Source organism: Spinacia oleracea, chromosome 2 (assembly GCF_020520425.1).
Source record: "Spinacia oleracea cultivar Varoflay chromosome 2, BTI_SOV_V1, whole genome shotgun sequence".
NCBI classification, from domain to species: Eukaryota; Viridiplantae; Streptophyta; class Magnoliopsida; order Caryophyllales; family Amaranthaceae; genus Spinacia; species Spinacia oleracea.
Window position 1 is genome coordinate 80,366,872 of NC_079488.1, and position 16,101 is coordinate 80,382,972.

The 16,101-nt window shown below is 35.8% G+C and overlaps 1 protein-coding gene across 1 annotated transcript; it reads right to left on the minus strand.

Moving 5' to 3' along the window:
• Positions 1-14: 14 nt before the first annotated feature.
• Positions 15-14,135, minus strand: LOC110796827 (CBL-interacting serine/threonine-protein kinase 24). The gene is made up of 15 exons (XM_022001913.1): positions 13,582-14,135; positions 12,428-12,490; positions 12,258-12,329; positions 11,952-12,059; positions 11,729-11,803; positions 11,577-11,630; positions 9,725-9,850; positions 8,573-8,662; positions 7,398-7,520; positions 5,453-5,572; positions 4,328-4,444; positions 2,984-3,040; positions 2,801-2,875; positions 617-671; positions 15-501 (listed from the first exon to the last, which is right to left on the minus strand). Exons 1-15 carry the CDS (start codon positions 13,741-13,743, stop codon positions 431-433), a joined length of 1,368 nt encoding a protein of 455 aa, XP_021857605.1. The 5' UTR covers positions 13,744-14,135; the 3' UTR covers positions 15-430.
• Between the last annotated feature and the right edge of the window lie 1,966 nt (positions 14,136-16,101).

Genomic DNA, 16,101 nt, shown 5'->3' on the forward strand with positions numbered 1-16,101 from the left:
CAACAGCACAAACATGATCAATCCCGAATCCTGGGTATCGTCTGGGAAATTATTAAAAAGAAAGAATAACTATTATCTCAACATTTATTAACTTTACCTTACAACAACTTGAATGCCTATAACAAACAAACACAGAGTTAATGTTCTTGCTACATGTACGGATGGAGACACCTCCTAGGCTCCTAGTTTTATTGAGACAACACTTGGAAACCTACCAAATACAGTTCATACCTTCTTGAGATGTGCATAGTCTTCTTCCTTTTCCCGGTGTACAAAACTCAACCAATTCCCAGACAAGATAAAGATAGAATACGGGACGAATTCTATAAGGGTTAATCTAGACATACACTGTGCAAATTAACACGCAAATGTTGCATACACTCAAGATCTTCTGATAAATAATAAAGTGGCATGTCAATGGCAACTACCTTCAAGGTGGCTCCGATAACATTCTTCTATGATATCTGCTTTCAAGGGTTCGAGAACCTTCTTCGCCTTTTCCTATCATGTAATATAGGTAGATTAGATGTAGTTAGCTCGTCTGTTAGTTTCTGCCTCATCAATCATTTTCCTTATCCAATGGAACCAGATCTAAGTAGACTGGAATATGGCATACCCTCTTTTGGTTTCAAGATGATGTGATCCAGTTTAGCACATATATGCTTGTAGAACTGCAGGACAAGAACATAGATAAGATCTTAGAGATTTTAATTAAGACTTACGTAATTAAATACCAACTAAAAATAACTGCCATAGATAAGATCTTAGAGATTTTAGCTAAGCTACAAAAGAGTGAATATTTTTGGTATTGTAACTGAAACCCCGGGCAGTTTGCCAAATGAACAAGATGTAAATCAGTATTTGGCTAATGCTACCACCCAGGGTATCAGCAAAAGAACAAGATAAAGCATACACATGAACTTCATGCACCAAGTATTTGCAAGTGGAAAATCATGGTGAAAGATACCAAACTGATTTCTGGTGAGCCTAATTAACAAAATGAAGTCAGGCCCATCCCTTGGGAAAGGAAGGACATCCAGCTACACAGGGAAAAGGAAAACAATGACATGATGGGTCCATGGAAACAGAACTGAATGTGGAGGGGGAGGGGTTCCAAGTATTCAAACTGATAGGTGAGGTATTAAGAAGACAAATTTGTGAACAACTACCTATTTTAAGTTTCATAGTTTTTGTAAATAACTACCTATTATGTGTATATTTGTAAATGACTACCTAATATTAAGTATATTTTTTGGGGCAACACCTGCAAAACACGATTTCTGTCCAAGTTGTCTGCAGGCCCTACATTTTCCTATTCTGAGCTAAAGATATGGAAAATAAAAATATTGGGAGCTTAATTTGAATTTTGGTTCATTGAAGAAGACAAAGGAGGAAAAGGGTTGAATGTTGTCCTTACCAATGGCAATTTGGACAAAACACATTAAAAATAAAGAATGATATTAGGTAGTTATTTACAAAAACGCACATATCAGGTAGTTATTTACAAAATTAGTGTCATAATGGGTAATTGTTCACAAATTTCCCTAGTAAGAGCATCAGTATAATACTCCCTCTGTCCCAAAATAGTTGTTACACTTTCCTGGGCACACAGTTTAATGCGATAAGTAGTAGTGTGGCTATCAATTATTATTTTATTGAAAAAGTAGATGTGATAAGAGTTAGTGGGGTATATTTTTAATTGAATGAGAGAGGGTGTGGGGACAAAAAAAGATTTAGTGGGAAGAGAGAAACAATATAATAATTGTGGGGTCATTCCTAATTTAGAAGTGTAACAACTAATCTGGGACGCACGAAAAAGGAAAGTGTAACAACTAATCTGGGACGGAGGGAGTATTTAGTAGCGGGACTAGAGATATTACTGAAAGATATAGGTGAAAAAGGAAGAAAGAGTGAGTAATTGAACACCAAACCCAACTGTCCTTGGTCAAATTGTTGCTCATCACCAGTCTCACCTCTATGCTATGCCTATGGTTCAGATCCCGGTAGTCAATTCCTTCTGATCACATGAAGGTAAAAGTGGTGGGCTGAAAATCTTTGTATTAGGTCAACATCATACCCCCCCACCCCCTCAAAAAAAAAGTCGAGGGCAGAACCAGGAATAGATTCTCAGTTTAGTGCAACAAACGGTCCTCCTTAAAAAGGTCGAAGCATTGGAAGGAAACCTGGTGAGAATAAATCCTTTAAACAAAAAAGATGTCACATATGGAAAAACAACGCTACTGAAGAAGAGAGTAAAAGGATCATGCACTCCTTTTCCATTTATTGCCAAAATATGTCAAGTCTATTTAGAAATAGATTCTTAAGCTTGGCAAGATTTTCACAAAGCTAGAGGGTTGCTTGATATACATTTATCAATCGCCCAAGAAATTTTAGCTGAGAAAAATCTAAATCTAAAGAGGAACCCGTGAACAGAAGCTAAACAAAAAGATAAGGCCAAAAGGAAGTAGGACCTCTTGTCTGATTGAGAATACCATATTAAGATGGAAAATATGTCACTGTGAAAGACTGATTGTAAAAAATCCTAATTCATAGAGCAGCTATCATAAAAGTGGATTTACAATTCTGAAAAGTGAATCGGAATCTTCAATAAACCCAGTGACACAATGCATGGCTGATAAACTACAGATATTGCAGGTGTGGAAGCTACTGACAGTAACACACTCAAATTGTCAATTTATGCTCTGCCATATCCCTATTATATCATGCTTTGGTAACTGATATGAAATAACAATCACATTATACACATGTTGCTTGCTGGACACTACTGATGAAAGCTAACCTTGTGGTATTCAAGGGTGTCACCAGAAGCTCTCCGAACATCCACCATGAAAAGTGAAGGAGCAACTTCGTAGATCTGAAATTCGAATGAACTCAATTAACACATACGAGGATTTGCGATACTATTGGGAGTACAAGGAGAGTATCCAAGATTCAATGTAGTGCAAGAAAGAAAGTTATTTACCTCCAGCACCACAGAAAACTGCCCCGCCTTATTAGCAGATATTCCTTCGAGTCTCATCTACATCAACCAACATTGTGGAAAAGAAAGGTAAAAAATGGATTAGTTTAAGACAGGAATCAGCAGTTTACTACTTATCCACATATATATCAGGAAGGGAAACGAAGAAAAAGAACAATAAAGCTCATCTACCTAAGTACGTAACAAATTCAAAGCAGAACATAATATTTGAATTTTTAAGCCAAAGATACTGTGCCCTTTTTCCTTTTACAAACTTTTATATAAGGCGGTCTTACACAAAAGACCACTCTGATATCATATAAGTTAATCAATGAAATCAATTAGTTAAGCACTGGAACTATTTAGTTAAGCATTGTAACCAATTAGTTATGCAATGAAACTAATTAGTTAAACACTAGAATTAATTAGTAAAGCAATGGAACCAATTAGTTAAGCAATCAAAGTGGTCTTTCCGGTAAGGCGGTCTTACACAAAAGTTACCGTTTTCCTTTTCAGATAAAACCACAAGCAGAAAATTAGCCTCAGGTCCTCCAACAATAGAACTTGTGATATCCTAAGTTACATGTTGCCTCAGTTTCTCATGACACAACAAGTCACATCCTCAAGGGGTGAGGAATCAGGAACTCTGTTCTTATAGAAACCAGAAATTAGCCACAGAACCTCCTACTCTAGAAGTTTCGGTTTAGAAACAGGTTGCCTCATATATTGTTAATACCACAACAATCCAATTCCTCACAAGTTGTGAAGATTCAGAAGTTCTGTTCTTTGAGAAACAACTCTGGTATAAAGCTACAAACTTTCACCCAAACTTACAATACCAATAACAAAATGGACTGAAGACTAAGAAAACTTAAATCAGGGATATATTACGAGAGTTGCAGTCTAATAAAAGGTTTTCCTGATAGAACTTTCGTTTCTTATCAGAAAATATCCCAAAACAAAATTTCCAGCTGCTGTTAGAGAAGTTGATGGAAACGTATTAAAATTGAAACCAATATTTCGAATAAATAACCATATTTCATTTGTTAACATTTAGGCATTTCTCCATCCATCAAGAAAGGGAGGCACCTATGAGCAGGCATACTATAGGCTTTTCTCCATCCGTCAAAAAAGGGAGGCACCTATGAGCAGGCATATTATATTTCAACACGTCTTTGATACCATATACAAGAAACATGGGATACGGATAGAGAGAACTGACAAGATTGAGCAAACAAAGTTACAAAACTCAAACAATATAGCATAAACCCAATACAGATAAAAGAGCTGTTATGCATAAACCTTGCAATCTCAGGAAAGAAACTCGTGCAAAATTAAGATGCACACCTTGTAGTTACGTGTATGAACCATGAGACCCATTGATTCAGCAACAGTATCAATAGTCGAAATGATGGTCTTTGGAGATTCCCGGGAAACAAAGCGAGTTTGCCTCTTCACATAATCCTATGAAAAACAAGGACAAAATGGGCATTGTGAAGAAAGAAAACTAAGACCTTGTTCTCTTCAACTTATAAGACCTTATTTTCAGGTCCTATAAGTTCAAATAGGTTCAGATAAGTTCCTATAAGTTAAATAAGGTCCTATAAGTTCTAATAAGGGCCTATAATTTCCAATAAATTCCTATAAGTTCCAATAAGGTCATATAAGTTCCAACAAGGCCTTATAAGTTCCAACAAGGCCTTATAAGTTCCAATAAAACCCTTTAAGTTCTAATAAGGTCGTATAAGTTCCAATAAGGTCTTAGATAAAATATGTAATATTATGATTATTTGCGTTATATTAAATAAATCATATTTATGCTATTATATTAAAATAATTTGTGATTACTAATTGAAGTTAATAATTATCAATGTTATGTGATTAAGTATTAATTAAATGTTATTATTAATTTATCAATATAATTATAAGGGAAAAGGTTAATTCACACTTTTAAAATTACGTGTACATCACAAATCAATGGATGATCCCTAAGAGTATGTATGAACTCCTTCACCCAAAGTATTCAAACTTTGGTGGAACTTTTAATATAATTCCTTGACCGCCCGATCTTTCCCTCCAAATAAAAAAAAAACTTTTTTCCTACACTTGTGAGTTGTGAAATACTCGTAGGGAGTATTAAATACGGAGTAGTCGTTTTTCGTCCTTGATAAAGTTCCATTACGGAGTATAAAGAGGTTTATTAAAGAGTTAATCACAAATAATTTTTTACAAACCGGTCAAATCCATACTTGCATTTTATATATTTTGGATAATTATTATTAATATTCTAATGGTTAAAAGTTTAGTAATAATCTAATAAACTTTCGTTAAAGTCTAATGAGGTTTAATAAGGTACTATATCAAGGAAATAGATCAAAAAAGTTCATGTATTCCAAGCACTGCAACTAACTGTATTTTTCTTTGCATTAGTATTATAGAGATTATTCTGTTTAAATTTTAAAAAGATTATACCTGCCGTCTGTCAAATAAGGCTGATAGATTTAGACCCTGAGATAAGGTAATCATTTCAAACGCATTCATTATCAGGGGGCCCCTGTCCAGCTTCCTAGACTGCTCAGTTACAAAATGATCCTGTAGAATAATACCCAAGAGAACTTATCGTAAGTAATAGAATCAACCTATCACAAAGACAGCAACAAAATAGAAAATAATAGCTACAACTGTAAAGCAATCATGGGAATTGATCACAAATTAGATGACAGAATTGACAGGCGTCAAGAGAAAAAGGACCCAGCACGGCCAGCAAAGAAGACCACAGATGTATGCAAAAAAAAAAAAAGGTTTTTTCATGAATTGACCTGGAGGTTTCGCGTAGTGCACCAAATACCCACTAAGTTTTCAAAATACACAAACTACCCCTATTTTTTCAGAAATTTCACCGAATGCCCTAATTTTTAATGGAAGTATAACGCCGTTATTTTAATGATAATTAAAATCCAATTAACCCCTTAACTGAACTAATTAACCATAATTAAACCTAATTAAACTGTTTTTTCTTTCTCTTTTCTTTTCTCTGTCCTCGTCCCTTTCTCTCCTGTTCTTCAATGGCGGATTCAAAGGTTCAAAGCCCCACATCTCTGCCTTCTCTGCTCCACAACCTCTATACCACCACGGTCAACAACCACCGCAACGCCCCTCCAACACCGGGTCGCCGTCTACTACTCTTCTCTTCTCAATGCCTCTCCTCTCCCCAATTGAACCGCCACTGGTCTACATCAACCCACATATCTCCCTGCGACCAACCTCACCATCCCCACTACTATGATACCATCAACGAAACGTCGGGTCACCGTCTTCAAATTAAAATTTTAGAAGAAATTGGATCGATTTACCTGAAGACGTACCGAATTATTAATTTGGATTAGTTCCCATTTTTGGTGGTGGTTCCAATTTGAAGAATCAGACGCATAAGCTATACAATACTGAATTTGGGGCTTTTGTCCAATTCAAATCACTTCATAAGTTGGACTTGGTCTTTATTCCTCGTTATTGATCTCAATAAGGTACTGTTTTGTTGTTTAATCTTACAAAAAAACTTTAACTCTTCATTATCATGCGCATCTTCTTCGATGATGCCTTTTTTGCCAAATTTAACCTTAAATCTTCAGTTTAGTAATACCAGGTAATTCAATTCAGATAAGGAATTAGCCGCCCCAGAGGCTCAGACCCAATTTGATTTCCCCCATAATTCGAGTATCTAAGTATCCGGTGATGGTCGTGGTGTGGGGCAGCGAACTGGGTGAAGAAAGATGGTTGTGGTCTAATTTTGATGTATATATGAAATTCTAAAAAACTCAATTTACATATGGTTTTCTCATGTTTAGAAAGGTTGTTCTAATGCCCAAAACTGCCATGGCATTAACAATTGGTACGTCTATGCTAGGCCAGGTAATTGGCTCAAGAGCAGAGCGGATTGAAAGCAGCGAATGAAAAGCAAATTGTAGCTCCAGAAAAAACTGTTTACTAAGATTTTGCAGGCTATAGTTCAGACTCTGTTGAGGGCATCACTAACTCTTGTTGTGGAAACCACCAAATGATGTTAGAGACACTTCCCAGCAAGCATGATAATGCAGGCTCATCTGGAACTAATGTTCGTTTCTAAAACTGGGTGAGAAAGGAACGTGGAGAGAGAAAAGAAAAAAAAAGAAAAGAGAAAAAAGTTTTATTAGGTTTTATTATGGTCAATTAGGTTAATTGGGGGGTTAATTAAGAGTTAATTATCATTAAAACTAACTGCATTGGACTTCCGTTAAAAATTAGGGCATTTGGTGAATTTCTGAAAAAATAGGGTTCTTGTGTATTTTGGAAACTTAGTGGGTATAATAAATAAATAAATAAATAAATAAGAGAGGGGACGTAGTAATGGAAACAAAGAGGGCAAGGGCGAGAATCTAACCTCAATGTCATCAAAAGCAGCACGAATATCATCCAAGTTCACTTCTTCTTCAACACCTTGTCGAGCAGGAATGTAGTTCACTGGAAACCAAGGGTCCTTTCTAATTTCTTCTATTGTAATGCGCTGCATCGACAAAGAAACAAATGAAAATTGATTAGGCACAACCGGAAACTCTCTCCTCTTGAAGCTAGCAAGTTAACTGCCTACAATAACTCAAGACTTCATACTCTAGCTTAGTAGCTCACAATCACATAAACTTTTCGCTAACTTATTTACATCCTCCGTTCAATATTAATTGTTACACTTCCCTTATTTGGAAGTTTCACATTAATTCCTACATACCTAAACATGGTAACTACTCTCAAATAAAAAGACAAACATACCCTTACGTTTTCAGATCTAGCTAGTTGCTCCACATTCCCTCTCCTCCCTGTTCCCAAATTACCCCTTGCAAATGGTTACCTTCTTCACTTTTTTCCCTTCCATAATTGGTCAATTTGTGTGCCTCCTCTACATGTAGCAATTAATATAGGGAGGAGGAAGTATAATTTTATACTTAAACTTCACTCAAGTATTGCAAGTTTATTGGCCATTTGGCCTAATTCATTTTAGACTCTTCAAAAATTGTGGTACATTACTTTATTCAACTTATATCATTTATTCAGTGTTAACATTAATAAACTTACATTTTCTAATAATTCATTATTACCTGTAATGGGGACATATTTTTGTTTTGACTTTTGAACAATAAATTCTATAAAAACATCAGATATAAATTTAAACAGAACATCTACTTCATTTGTACTCCTTATATTTTTTTTATAACATAACTCCATGATAACTTGAAAGTAGGAAATGAAACTTCCATTTAAAAAGTCTATTTTCGCTTCGGGAAATTAATTTTTATTACAAAAACAATTGTCATTTGACTGTTATTTCACTTACAATTGGCTCGGTGGGGTAACGGATGACGTGGAAAGAACATGTTAACTCAGATTAGATTAAAGTTTAATTGTCGAATGCAGTGGATATATTCTTATTGCTGAACATAGATGATATTGATTTTAAAGTTAAAATTTTCAGTTGGACCAGGATCGGTTCGGCATGAGCAGGAAAATTTAGAAGAAAAACAAGAAAGAGAGAATTTTCCTCTCTACATGATGATGTATACTTACTGCTTTGGGATTAGGGTCAAGCATCTTTCCAATCAATGATTTTGCACCTGGTGAGAACCAAAATGGGCAAGAATATTCAGCAGCGTTAATCTGCAGACACACCAGAGAAAGAGTTAGATACAATGCATACGACGATCATTCATAGCAACTGACATGTTCAAAGACTTCAGTTGTTTCTGCATCCATCAATGTCGTATGAGAAACGTAAGCATGATATAATACAAGTTATACAATAGGACCTCTTGAATCTTGACGTGCAGACTGAGTCAATTGTAAAGATGTGTGAAAATCCAAGAAATAACGAGGACTACAACGAACAGCCAAAGTTGTATAATAGCATATTGGCAGTACAATGTGGTACACAGGTTAACATGAGTAGAAAGAGAGGTCAAGGAACTCATTTGACTCCACTTTGACAGATGCGACAGTGCAGAAAGAGTGGTCAAGAAACTCATTTGACTCCACATCAGCTCCATGTCTGCTGCTACTCTGAGTTTGAACAAATTCAGATGCTCTTTCAAAATTACAGCCAATACAACCCTCCTGGTAAAGTGAACACAATCCTACTGAAAAGGGTGAGTATCAAATCATAATTGATACCAAATTGAAGGAATGAGGGTGCTTTCAGGAACTTGAAACCCTAAGGCCTAACTAACTGGCGTGTCTGGCATTATTTATTTTTGCAGCCTTGTCAATTTCCCATATGAGTCTACCCTAAATATGAGAAACCTTCAGATTGAATGCTAATATTACCAGTGAATCTGAGAAAGTCAGACAGGGATAAGGAGGAAAGAAATACAAGCAGGGGAATGCTTAATTATAGTCTTCGGGTTCTAAGAATTCCAATATCTTCATACTGAGTTGGGACAACTAAACATTCAGGAATTCTGGAATAACGAATTGCGCAAACTAAGACAAAAGGAGGACTCTGAAGGACCATGACCACACCAGCACACCCTACTTTTAAGGTTTCTATAGATATTGAGTCAAGCATGAGACCTCATACAGAATAAATATTAGCTAGATAAAAGCACAAGTACCTCAAAGGAAACAAAAGATACAAGGTTCCAGGAAAAGTACCATAATTAAATGTACCAACTCCATCAAGTTCAAAGTGAAGTTCTGGACCAAAGCCCCAAAATAAACGGTTACCTTTTTGTACAAGGAAGGAAGGTCTGTTTCTTGGAAAGGGAGATATCCAGCTAATAAAACATAAAGGATTACTCCACAGGACCAAATATCTGCAGCAGCGCCATCATATCCCCGGCCATTCAAAACCTATTTATTCAACAAATAAGACAAAAGAATCATCTATATGTTTATTTATCGTGTTGCAAACATATACTGGAAAGTGTAACCAGCCTTCCAAGTAAGGTATTTCAAAATTTTCAAATTTTCAAAAACAGCTACAGGGAGATAAACATCAAGGTCGTGAAAGAAAAGTAACAACAAGATCCATGCAATATTCAATCACGCTAACTCGATTCTACAATTTGCATACATTTTTCACTGCCATCTCAGTAACTTAATAAATCACGACACTCAACAGTGTTTTAATTCGTTTGAAGGTACTGTAATGTTGTTCCATAAAATACAAGTCTTGTATAGGACTTTAATGTGTTTAATTTAAAATCCCAAATGTAGCAATATCCCGATCAGAGGACCTCACAACAGCTGCATAACGTTGTAATCATAATCAAACAAAATATAAATTTTGGTTGATAGTAGATTCCAGTTCAAATGGAAGAGAGATCCATAAACTTACCCCTAAGAAAGGGGATGATTCTGTATAGCATAGTGTGATGTCTTCTTCAGTGCCCACTCAATGATCAGGAGGTCAAGTTTGTTACCGTAGAACTTGGTATGAGTCCATTCTCATCCACGAACTTGGTAGAAAGGGGTTAACAGTAAAGGACGACAATATGATGATTGATTTAGAGGAATCGCATTTCCAATTCTAATTTAGATCCATAAACCCTCAAGAAAATATGTTTGTTGATTCCGCCAAGGAGGCAGTTATTGTTGGACACTTGGACAAACTATCCACATTCAGGATGAGGAGAGCAGGATGATGAGTCGGATGTTGCGCAAGGTTGGAGGGAATAAAACTCCTCCAGTGTGGCTTCAGTTAGAAGTAAATAAGGGAAGTATGATCATAAATTCTATCCATGATCTAGTGAAGGATGGAGCCAAGTTATCGGCTTGTTAACTGAAAGAAGGCAAGACTCCTTTCTAAAGATCTCACCATCTACTTTTTGGTCAATGACACAAGGGAAAGTAGTAAAGTATTGCAACCCTCAGGGATCAGTCATGAGTATTTAAAGTTTTGAAGAGATCTTAAAAATAACTTGCAAAAAATAAGATGTTGAACTGGATAATCATTTTCACATTAAAGTTTCAACTGAGGAGTCTGATGGGACAGATAGCAATGAACTCAACATGTCTACGTCCAATAGGCTATCAGATTCAGTCACTAGTCTAGAACGGATCCATAGAGAGCAAAGGTGGGTGATAACATTGTAGTGAATCTTGGATAGTTTAGAATGATAAATAGTCCAAAGTGACTTGTCCCCTCATTTGATATGATCTTTCAGACTAATACTGCAGGTAGGTTGAACGCCGTATCTGCTGCCCACAAAATTGCTCTTATGGTCAGAATAGTGCGGCTCTAGTTGTAACTGTTTGACTTCCGGAAACAACGTTATCATTTTTTTATTGGATCAGATTTATTTGCACCAATTGACCAAAAAAAAGAAATCCTATTTCAGACAAGGGATAGTCCAAACACAAAGGTACACAATTGGCTTCCCCTATGTGCGAAGTTTTCAATTTTTTTTCATACATAGAATCAAGTTGTGTTATTTATTTTTGTCTGCTTCAATAATCTCATCATTGGTCACCAAAACTGAATTTTAAGAACATAAAAATGTAAAACAGGTGCCAAAAGAGACTGTGATTTGTGCAGGCGAAGACACAACCGTTATGATGGTAATTAAGACGTTACCTCAGGTGCAACATAGTTAGGAGTGCCACATGTGGTGTGAAGAAGATCAATTCCCTAAAAAATAAATTCATCCGAAGTAAGCTACGCAATACAGCAAGTTAACAGAAGAATATAAACTCGGCTTCAAGGCAAAGAAACTTAATCGTGCTTACTTCTTGTGGTACGGCACTGAGCCCAAAATCAGAAACCTTCAAATTGTCACGTGCATCGAGAAGGAGGTTTTCTGGCTAAATTTTGTATGGTTAAAAGGAGGGGTCAGAATATGTATGCAGTCATATCCTACTTTTAGGTATATGAATAAGAAAAGATTTAGCCATGAATCCTGAGAAAACGATAGAAAAAGTTCTAAAGAAATACACAGTTACAGGTATGTACCTTCAAATCTCGGTGGTAAACACCCTTCTTATGACAATGAGAGATTGCATCAACAAGCTGTTGAAGATATTTCCTGGACTCCATTTCAGACAACTTGCCTTTATGAACCTGTACACTTGAAGCAAGGGCAGTGATAAATGATAGCAAACTGATTAGTCAAAACTCAGACACAAATTACAATGATGAATCTACTGTGAAGTGAACTGCATAATCAGGTGAGGGGTCCTCAGAATACTACTGATCTTCTCAAAATAGCCATCCATAGAAATTGAATAAGTTGATCTTTCAACAATGACAGAGCCTTACAATTTTATCAAACAGCTCCCCACCAGGCACAAACTCCAAAATTATGTATATCTTTGTTCGGCTGGCTAAAACCTTCAAATGTGGAGATAACATCAGAGAGGGCATGAACAAGTTCCCCTGAATAGTCCTAACCATTATGGATGTCAAACAATGAAAGGATGAACACATACCTCATGTAGTCTGACAATGAAAGGATGTCGAACAATCTTCATTATGGATATCTCACGTCTAATCTGCAAATAATGAAGAATGTTTGAATTCCAGCAGATCGAGACACTGACTACGTGGCAAATCCTAAAGTTCACAACAAAAATGACCTCAACATGAGCATCTAACACAGTTATTGTGCAATTCCACCCCGTTAGCAACAAACTAAACAGCATCCACTTGATTGCAACGAGCAGTAACCAAAACGTCCAAAAGTCCAAAACCAAACTGAAAGGACTCGACCAGGCAGAGAAACATAATGGCCAATCAATAATCCCCCCTCCCCCACCGGGCCCACCCCCAGCCCTCTTACTCGTAGCTCAGTCATGCGCTTACTGCATATAGAAAAATATTCTGAGGTCGCTCCCCAAAGTTCACTAACACTCTTGATAAAGTTCTTGGTAACCCAAACGTTATCATTTGCATCCTTTGCCAGCATTATAAAAGTTTGAATACTTAGCAAACTTAGCAAGCTTTCATCTTCACATAAATTACAGGCGGAAAACAGTCCTGAGTACTGACCACCGAGGCAATTTTTCCCTACTACAATTATGCCTCGACAAGACTGAATTCCCTACTTCGGATACACATTCTCAATTTCTCATATAGTGTAAAGCAATTAATTTCCCACATCCCCTCTTATCTGGTGAACCAGGTGGCAAACAAGTCAGGTTTGGGTCATATTCAAGTACATTACCATTCATCTTAATCTACAGAAGTAACAAAACCCATCCATATAACTTATACTCCATCCGTTCTTTAAATATTGCAACATTTCCATTTAATGGAAGTTCATATATATTTCAAGATTTGCAAGTTTTCCTTATTTGCACATGATTTCTCTAATTCTCTCTATCTATCTCCTATGTATTACATGATTTCTCTCAATCTATCTCCTAAACACCGTCTATCTCCTAGATGTTGCAAAAAACAAAATGGTGGAGAGAGTAAGCTATAGTCATACTTTATACTCTTAATTTTTGAGGCCGGGTCAACTTAGATACAATACAAGTCAGTTTTGCCAAGTCTAATTGAAACAAGTACTAATCATAATTAAAAGACCATGTTTGTTCAAGGAAATACTAATAAAATAAAATAAAAACTACAAGATTAATACCTGCTCAACCATCCTGTGCTTGAGAATGGAAGTTTTAGCTAAAATTTTGACCGCCACACTTTCACCAGTATCCGTGTTGATCGCAAATTTAACCTTGGCAAAGGTCCCTTCTCCAATTGTCCTTCCCAATTCATACTTCCCAACTCTCCTCATCGTCGTCATTTTCCCTCTCTTCTGTCTCACCTCACCTCACCAACATTGAAATTGGAGACGATCCCCGAAATAGCAGATGATCCGAACCCTAATTTTTTCTGAACACCGGAATTTCTGTCAATTTTGTTCACAATTGAAAAATGAAATTAGAGAAATTTGAAGGAAGTTTGAACAAATTAGCAAGTTATTGAGGAATAATTGATAGTTTTTTCCTCAGGAATTCGCCGGAAACTTTATGGAATGAGGGCAGAGGAGATAGAATTCGAGGGTTTTGAGCTTGACAGATCGAAGTTTTCAGATGGAATGATGAATTCCGGCGAAATGGGTGATGAGAGGTGGGGAAAGGTGGAGAAACAGTGCGCCGTAGCCTTACTTTCAGATTTCATTTTTCTATTAAAAAAAAGATGAAAAGTATTTTTAATTTGTTAAGTTTGTAATTTTCGGACCGCATTGCATTACCCAGGTGTATTATTTTTTTATTATTTTTTTGATGATCTGTATATTAAGAGTTAACCCTCCTGTCAAAAAAAAAAAGTTAACCCAATAGTTGGGATCTCACTTTTGCAAAAACTCACCAATTAGGACCTCAGTTTTTTTAGTCATCAATTAGGACCTAAAGTTAAGATTCCGGCCACTTAACTCATGTTTAACTCACCGGAACTAAAATAAATGTATAAAAAAGAAAAATAGAATTATTCCTTGTCCTTCTCTCCACACCTCATCCTCTTCTTTCACCGCCTCCTCCTTTTCTAGCTCCACCGTCATCTCCGACCCATTCAATACTATTACTAATTGAGTAATTGAGCAGTCGATCATAATGCATATTCTACCCTCTATTTTTTCTCCTATTTCTCTTGTTAAAAATAGAAGATTTAGGGTTTACTCCCAAATCAATTGAAAACATTGATGCCCCGTAATGGTGAATTGAATTTAGAACTCCTTAATATCAACGTTTTTAGCGATTCAATCCTTTCCTACAAGATTTTCACTTTCGAATTGAGCTTGGTTCGAAATCAATGGGTGGTGCAGAAGAGAGAGGAAGTTATTAGGGATGGCGATTTGTAAATTTCAGCAATCGCGGCCTTCCTTGGAGGTGGGTGGAGTAGGGAAGAGCTCCAAGAATGGAGATAAGGGGGGCGTGAAGGTGGCGGCGGGATGGTTGATGGTCAAGATCGAGAGATGGGGATCGAGTGCAAATGTGCAATGTGGAGGGGGACAACCAGGAATCAGGGGCGTCATCAAGGACATAAAACTAGACATGAATAGGTTTGAGTATTGTAATTAAGGTAATTAAGGCTGTAATTTTTCTCTGGCTTACTGCTAAGTAGTGGGCAAGCACGTCGTAACAATTACTGAGTAATTGTGAACTTCGCATCGTGGTTTGCTTTTCTGGGTTTTCAATTGTTAATATTCGTTATTGTGATTTTGGCTTTTTAGACTTGGTCAGTGAAAGTAGATTTCTCCAAATTTTGGGTTCTTGATTTACAAATTTGATGTTGTCATTTACTCATTTTTGTTCAACGCGCGGATGGTGCAGGGGTCTGCACGTAGATCTATGTGCACTTGTACCAAAACGCCAAAAAAAAAATACAAAAAGAACATAAGAAACTAAACAGGAAGAACATAATAGAGTAAACGAAAAGAACAGTAACCAAAAGCTGAAAAAAACACTAATGTTAAAAAACTAAAGAAAATGTACAAAATTGAAAATAACATATTCTCTCTCCTGATGCACTATAAAAATAACAACTATTTACAAAAAGAACATTATGTGAAAAATGCAACAGAAAAACAAAAAAAAAACATATTATCGATAATATTTATAAAAAATTAAAAAACAGTAAAAAAGTTAAAAAGAACACAAAATAATTAAAAAAAGAACAACAACTTTTTTAGAAAACACAAAGAACAAAATCAAAAGAAAAATAAAATAACAAAAACTCAAAAAAAATTTTAAAAAAAAACAAGAGAACAAAACACATGAACACATTTTCTTTTTCCTTATCAAACAAAGAACAGAATGAAAGGGACGAAAAGAACAACAAATCTATGTTCTTTTATTAGTTGTATTTGTTCTTTTCAAACCACTTAGTGTTCTAATTAAAAAGACAAAAACGACGATATTTTGATGCACTTAAAACTATATCTATATTTTTATTTAAATGTATTTTTGTTCTTATCTAACGCATCAGATCTATGTTCTTTTATTAAGTGTTATTTGTTCTATTCAAACGATTTTATGTTCTAATTAAAAAAAGACGAAACGACGATTTTTTGATGCACTTTAAACTAAATCTATATTTTTTTTTTAAAAGTATTTTTGTTCTTTTACCACGAATCAGACTATGTTCTTTTTTAAGTGTTATG

What these genes read in the sequence shown, in the direction of transcription:
- LOC110796827 (XM_022001913.1), bottom strand. Translation starts at nt 13,743, where the DNA reads ATGACGACGATGAGGAGAGTTGGGAAGTATGAATTGGGAAGGACAATT. An exon ending in TTGACCCTAATCCCAAAGCA is followed by an intron (nt 7,521 to 8,572) that starts GTAAGTATACAT and finishes TTGTCGATGCAG; the next exon opens with CGCATTACAATAGAAGAAAT. An exon ending in CTGCTTTTGATGACATTGAG is followed by an intron (nt 5,573 to 7,397) that starts GTTAGATTCTCG and finishes ATTATTCTACAG; the next exon opens with GATCATTTTGTAACTGAGCA.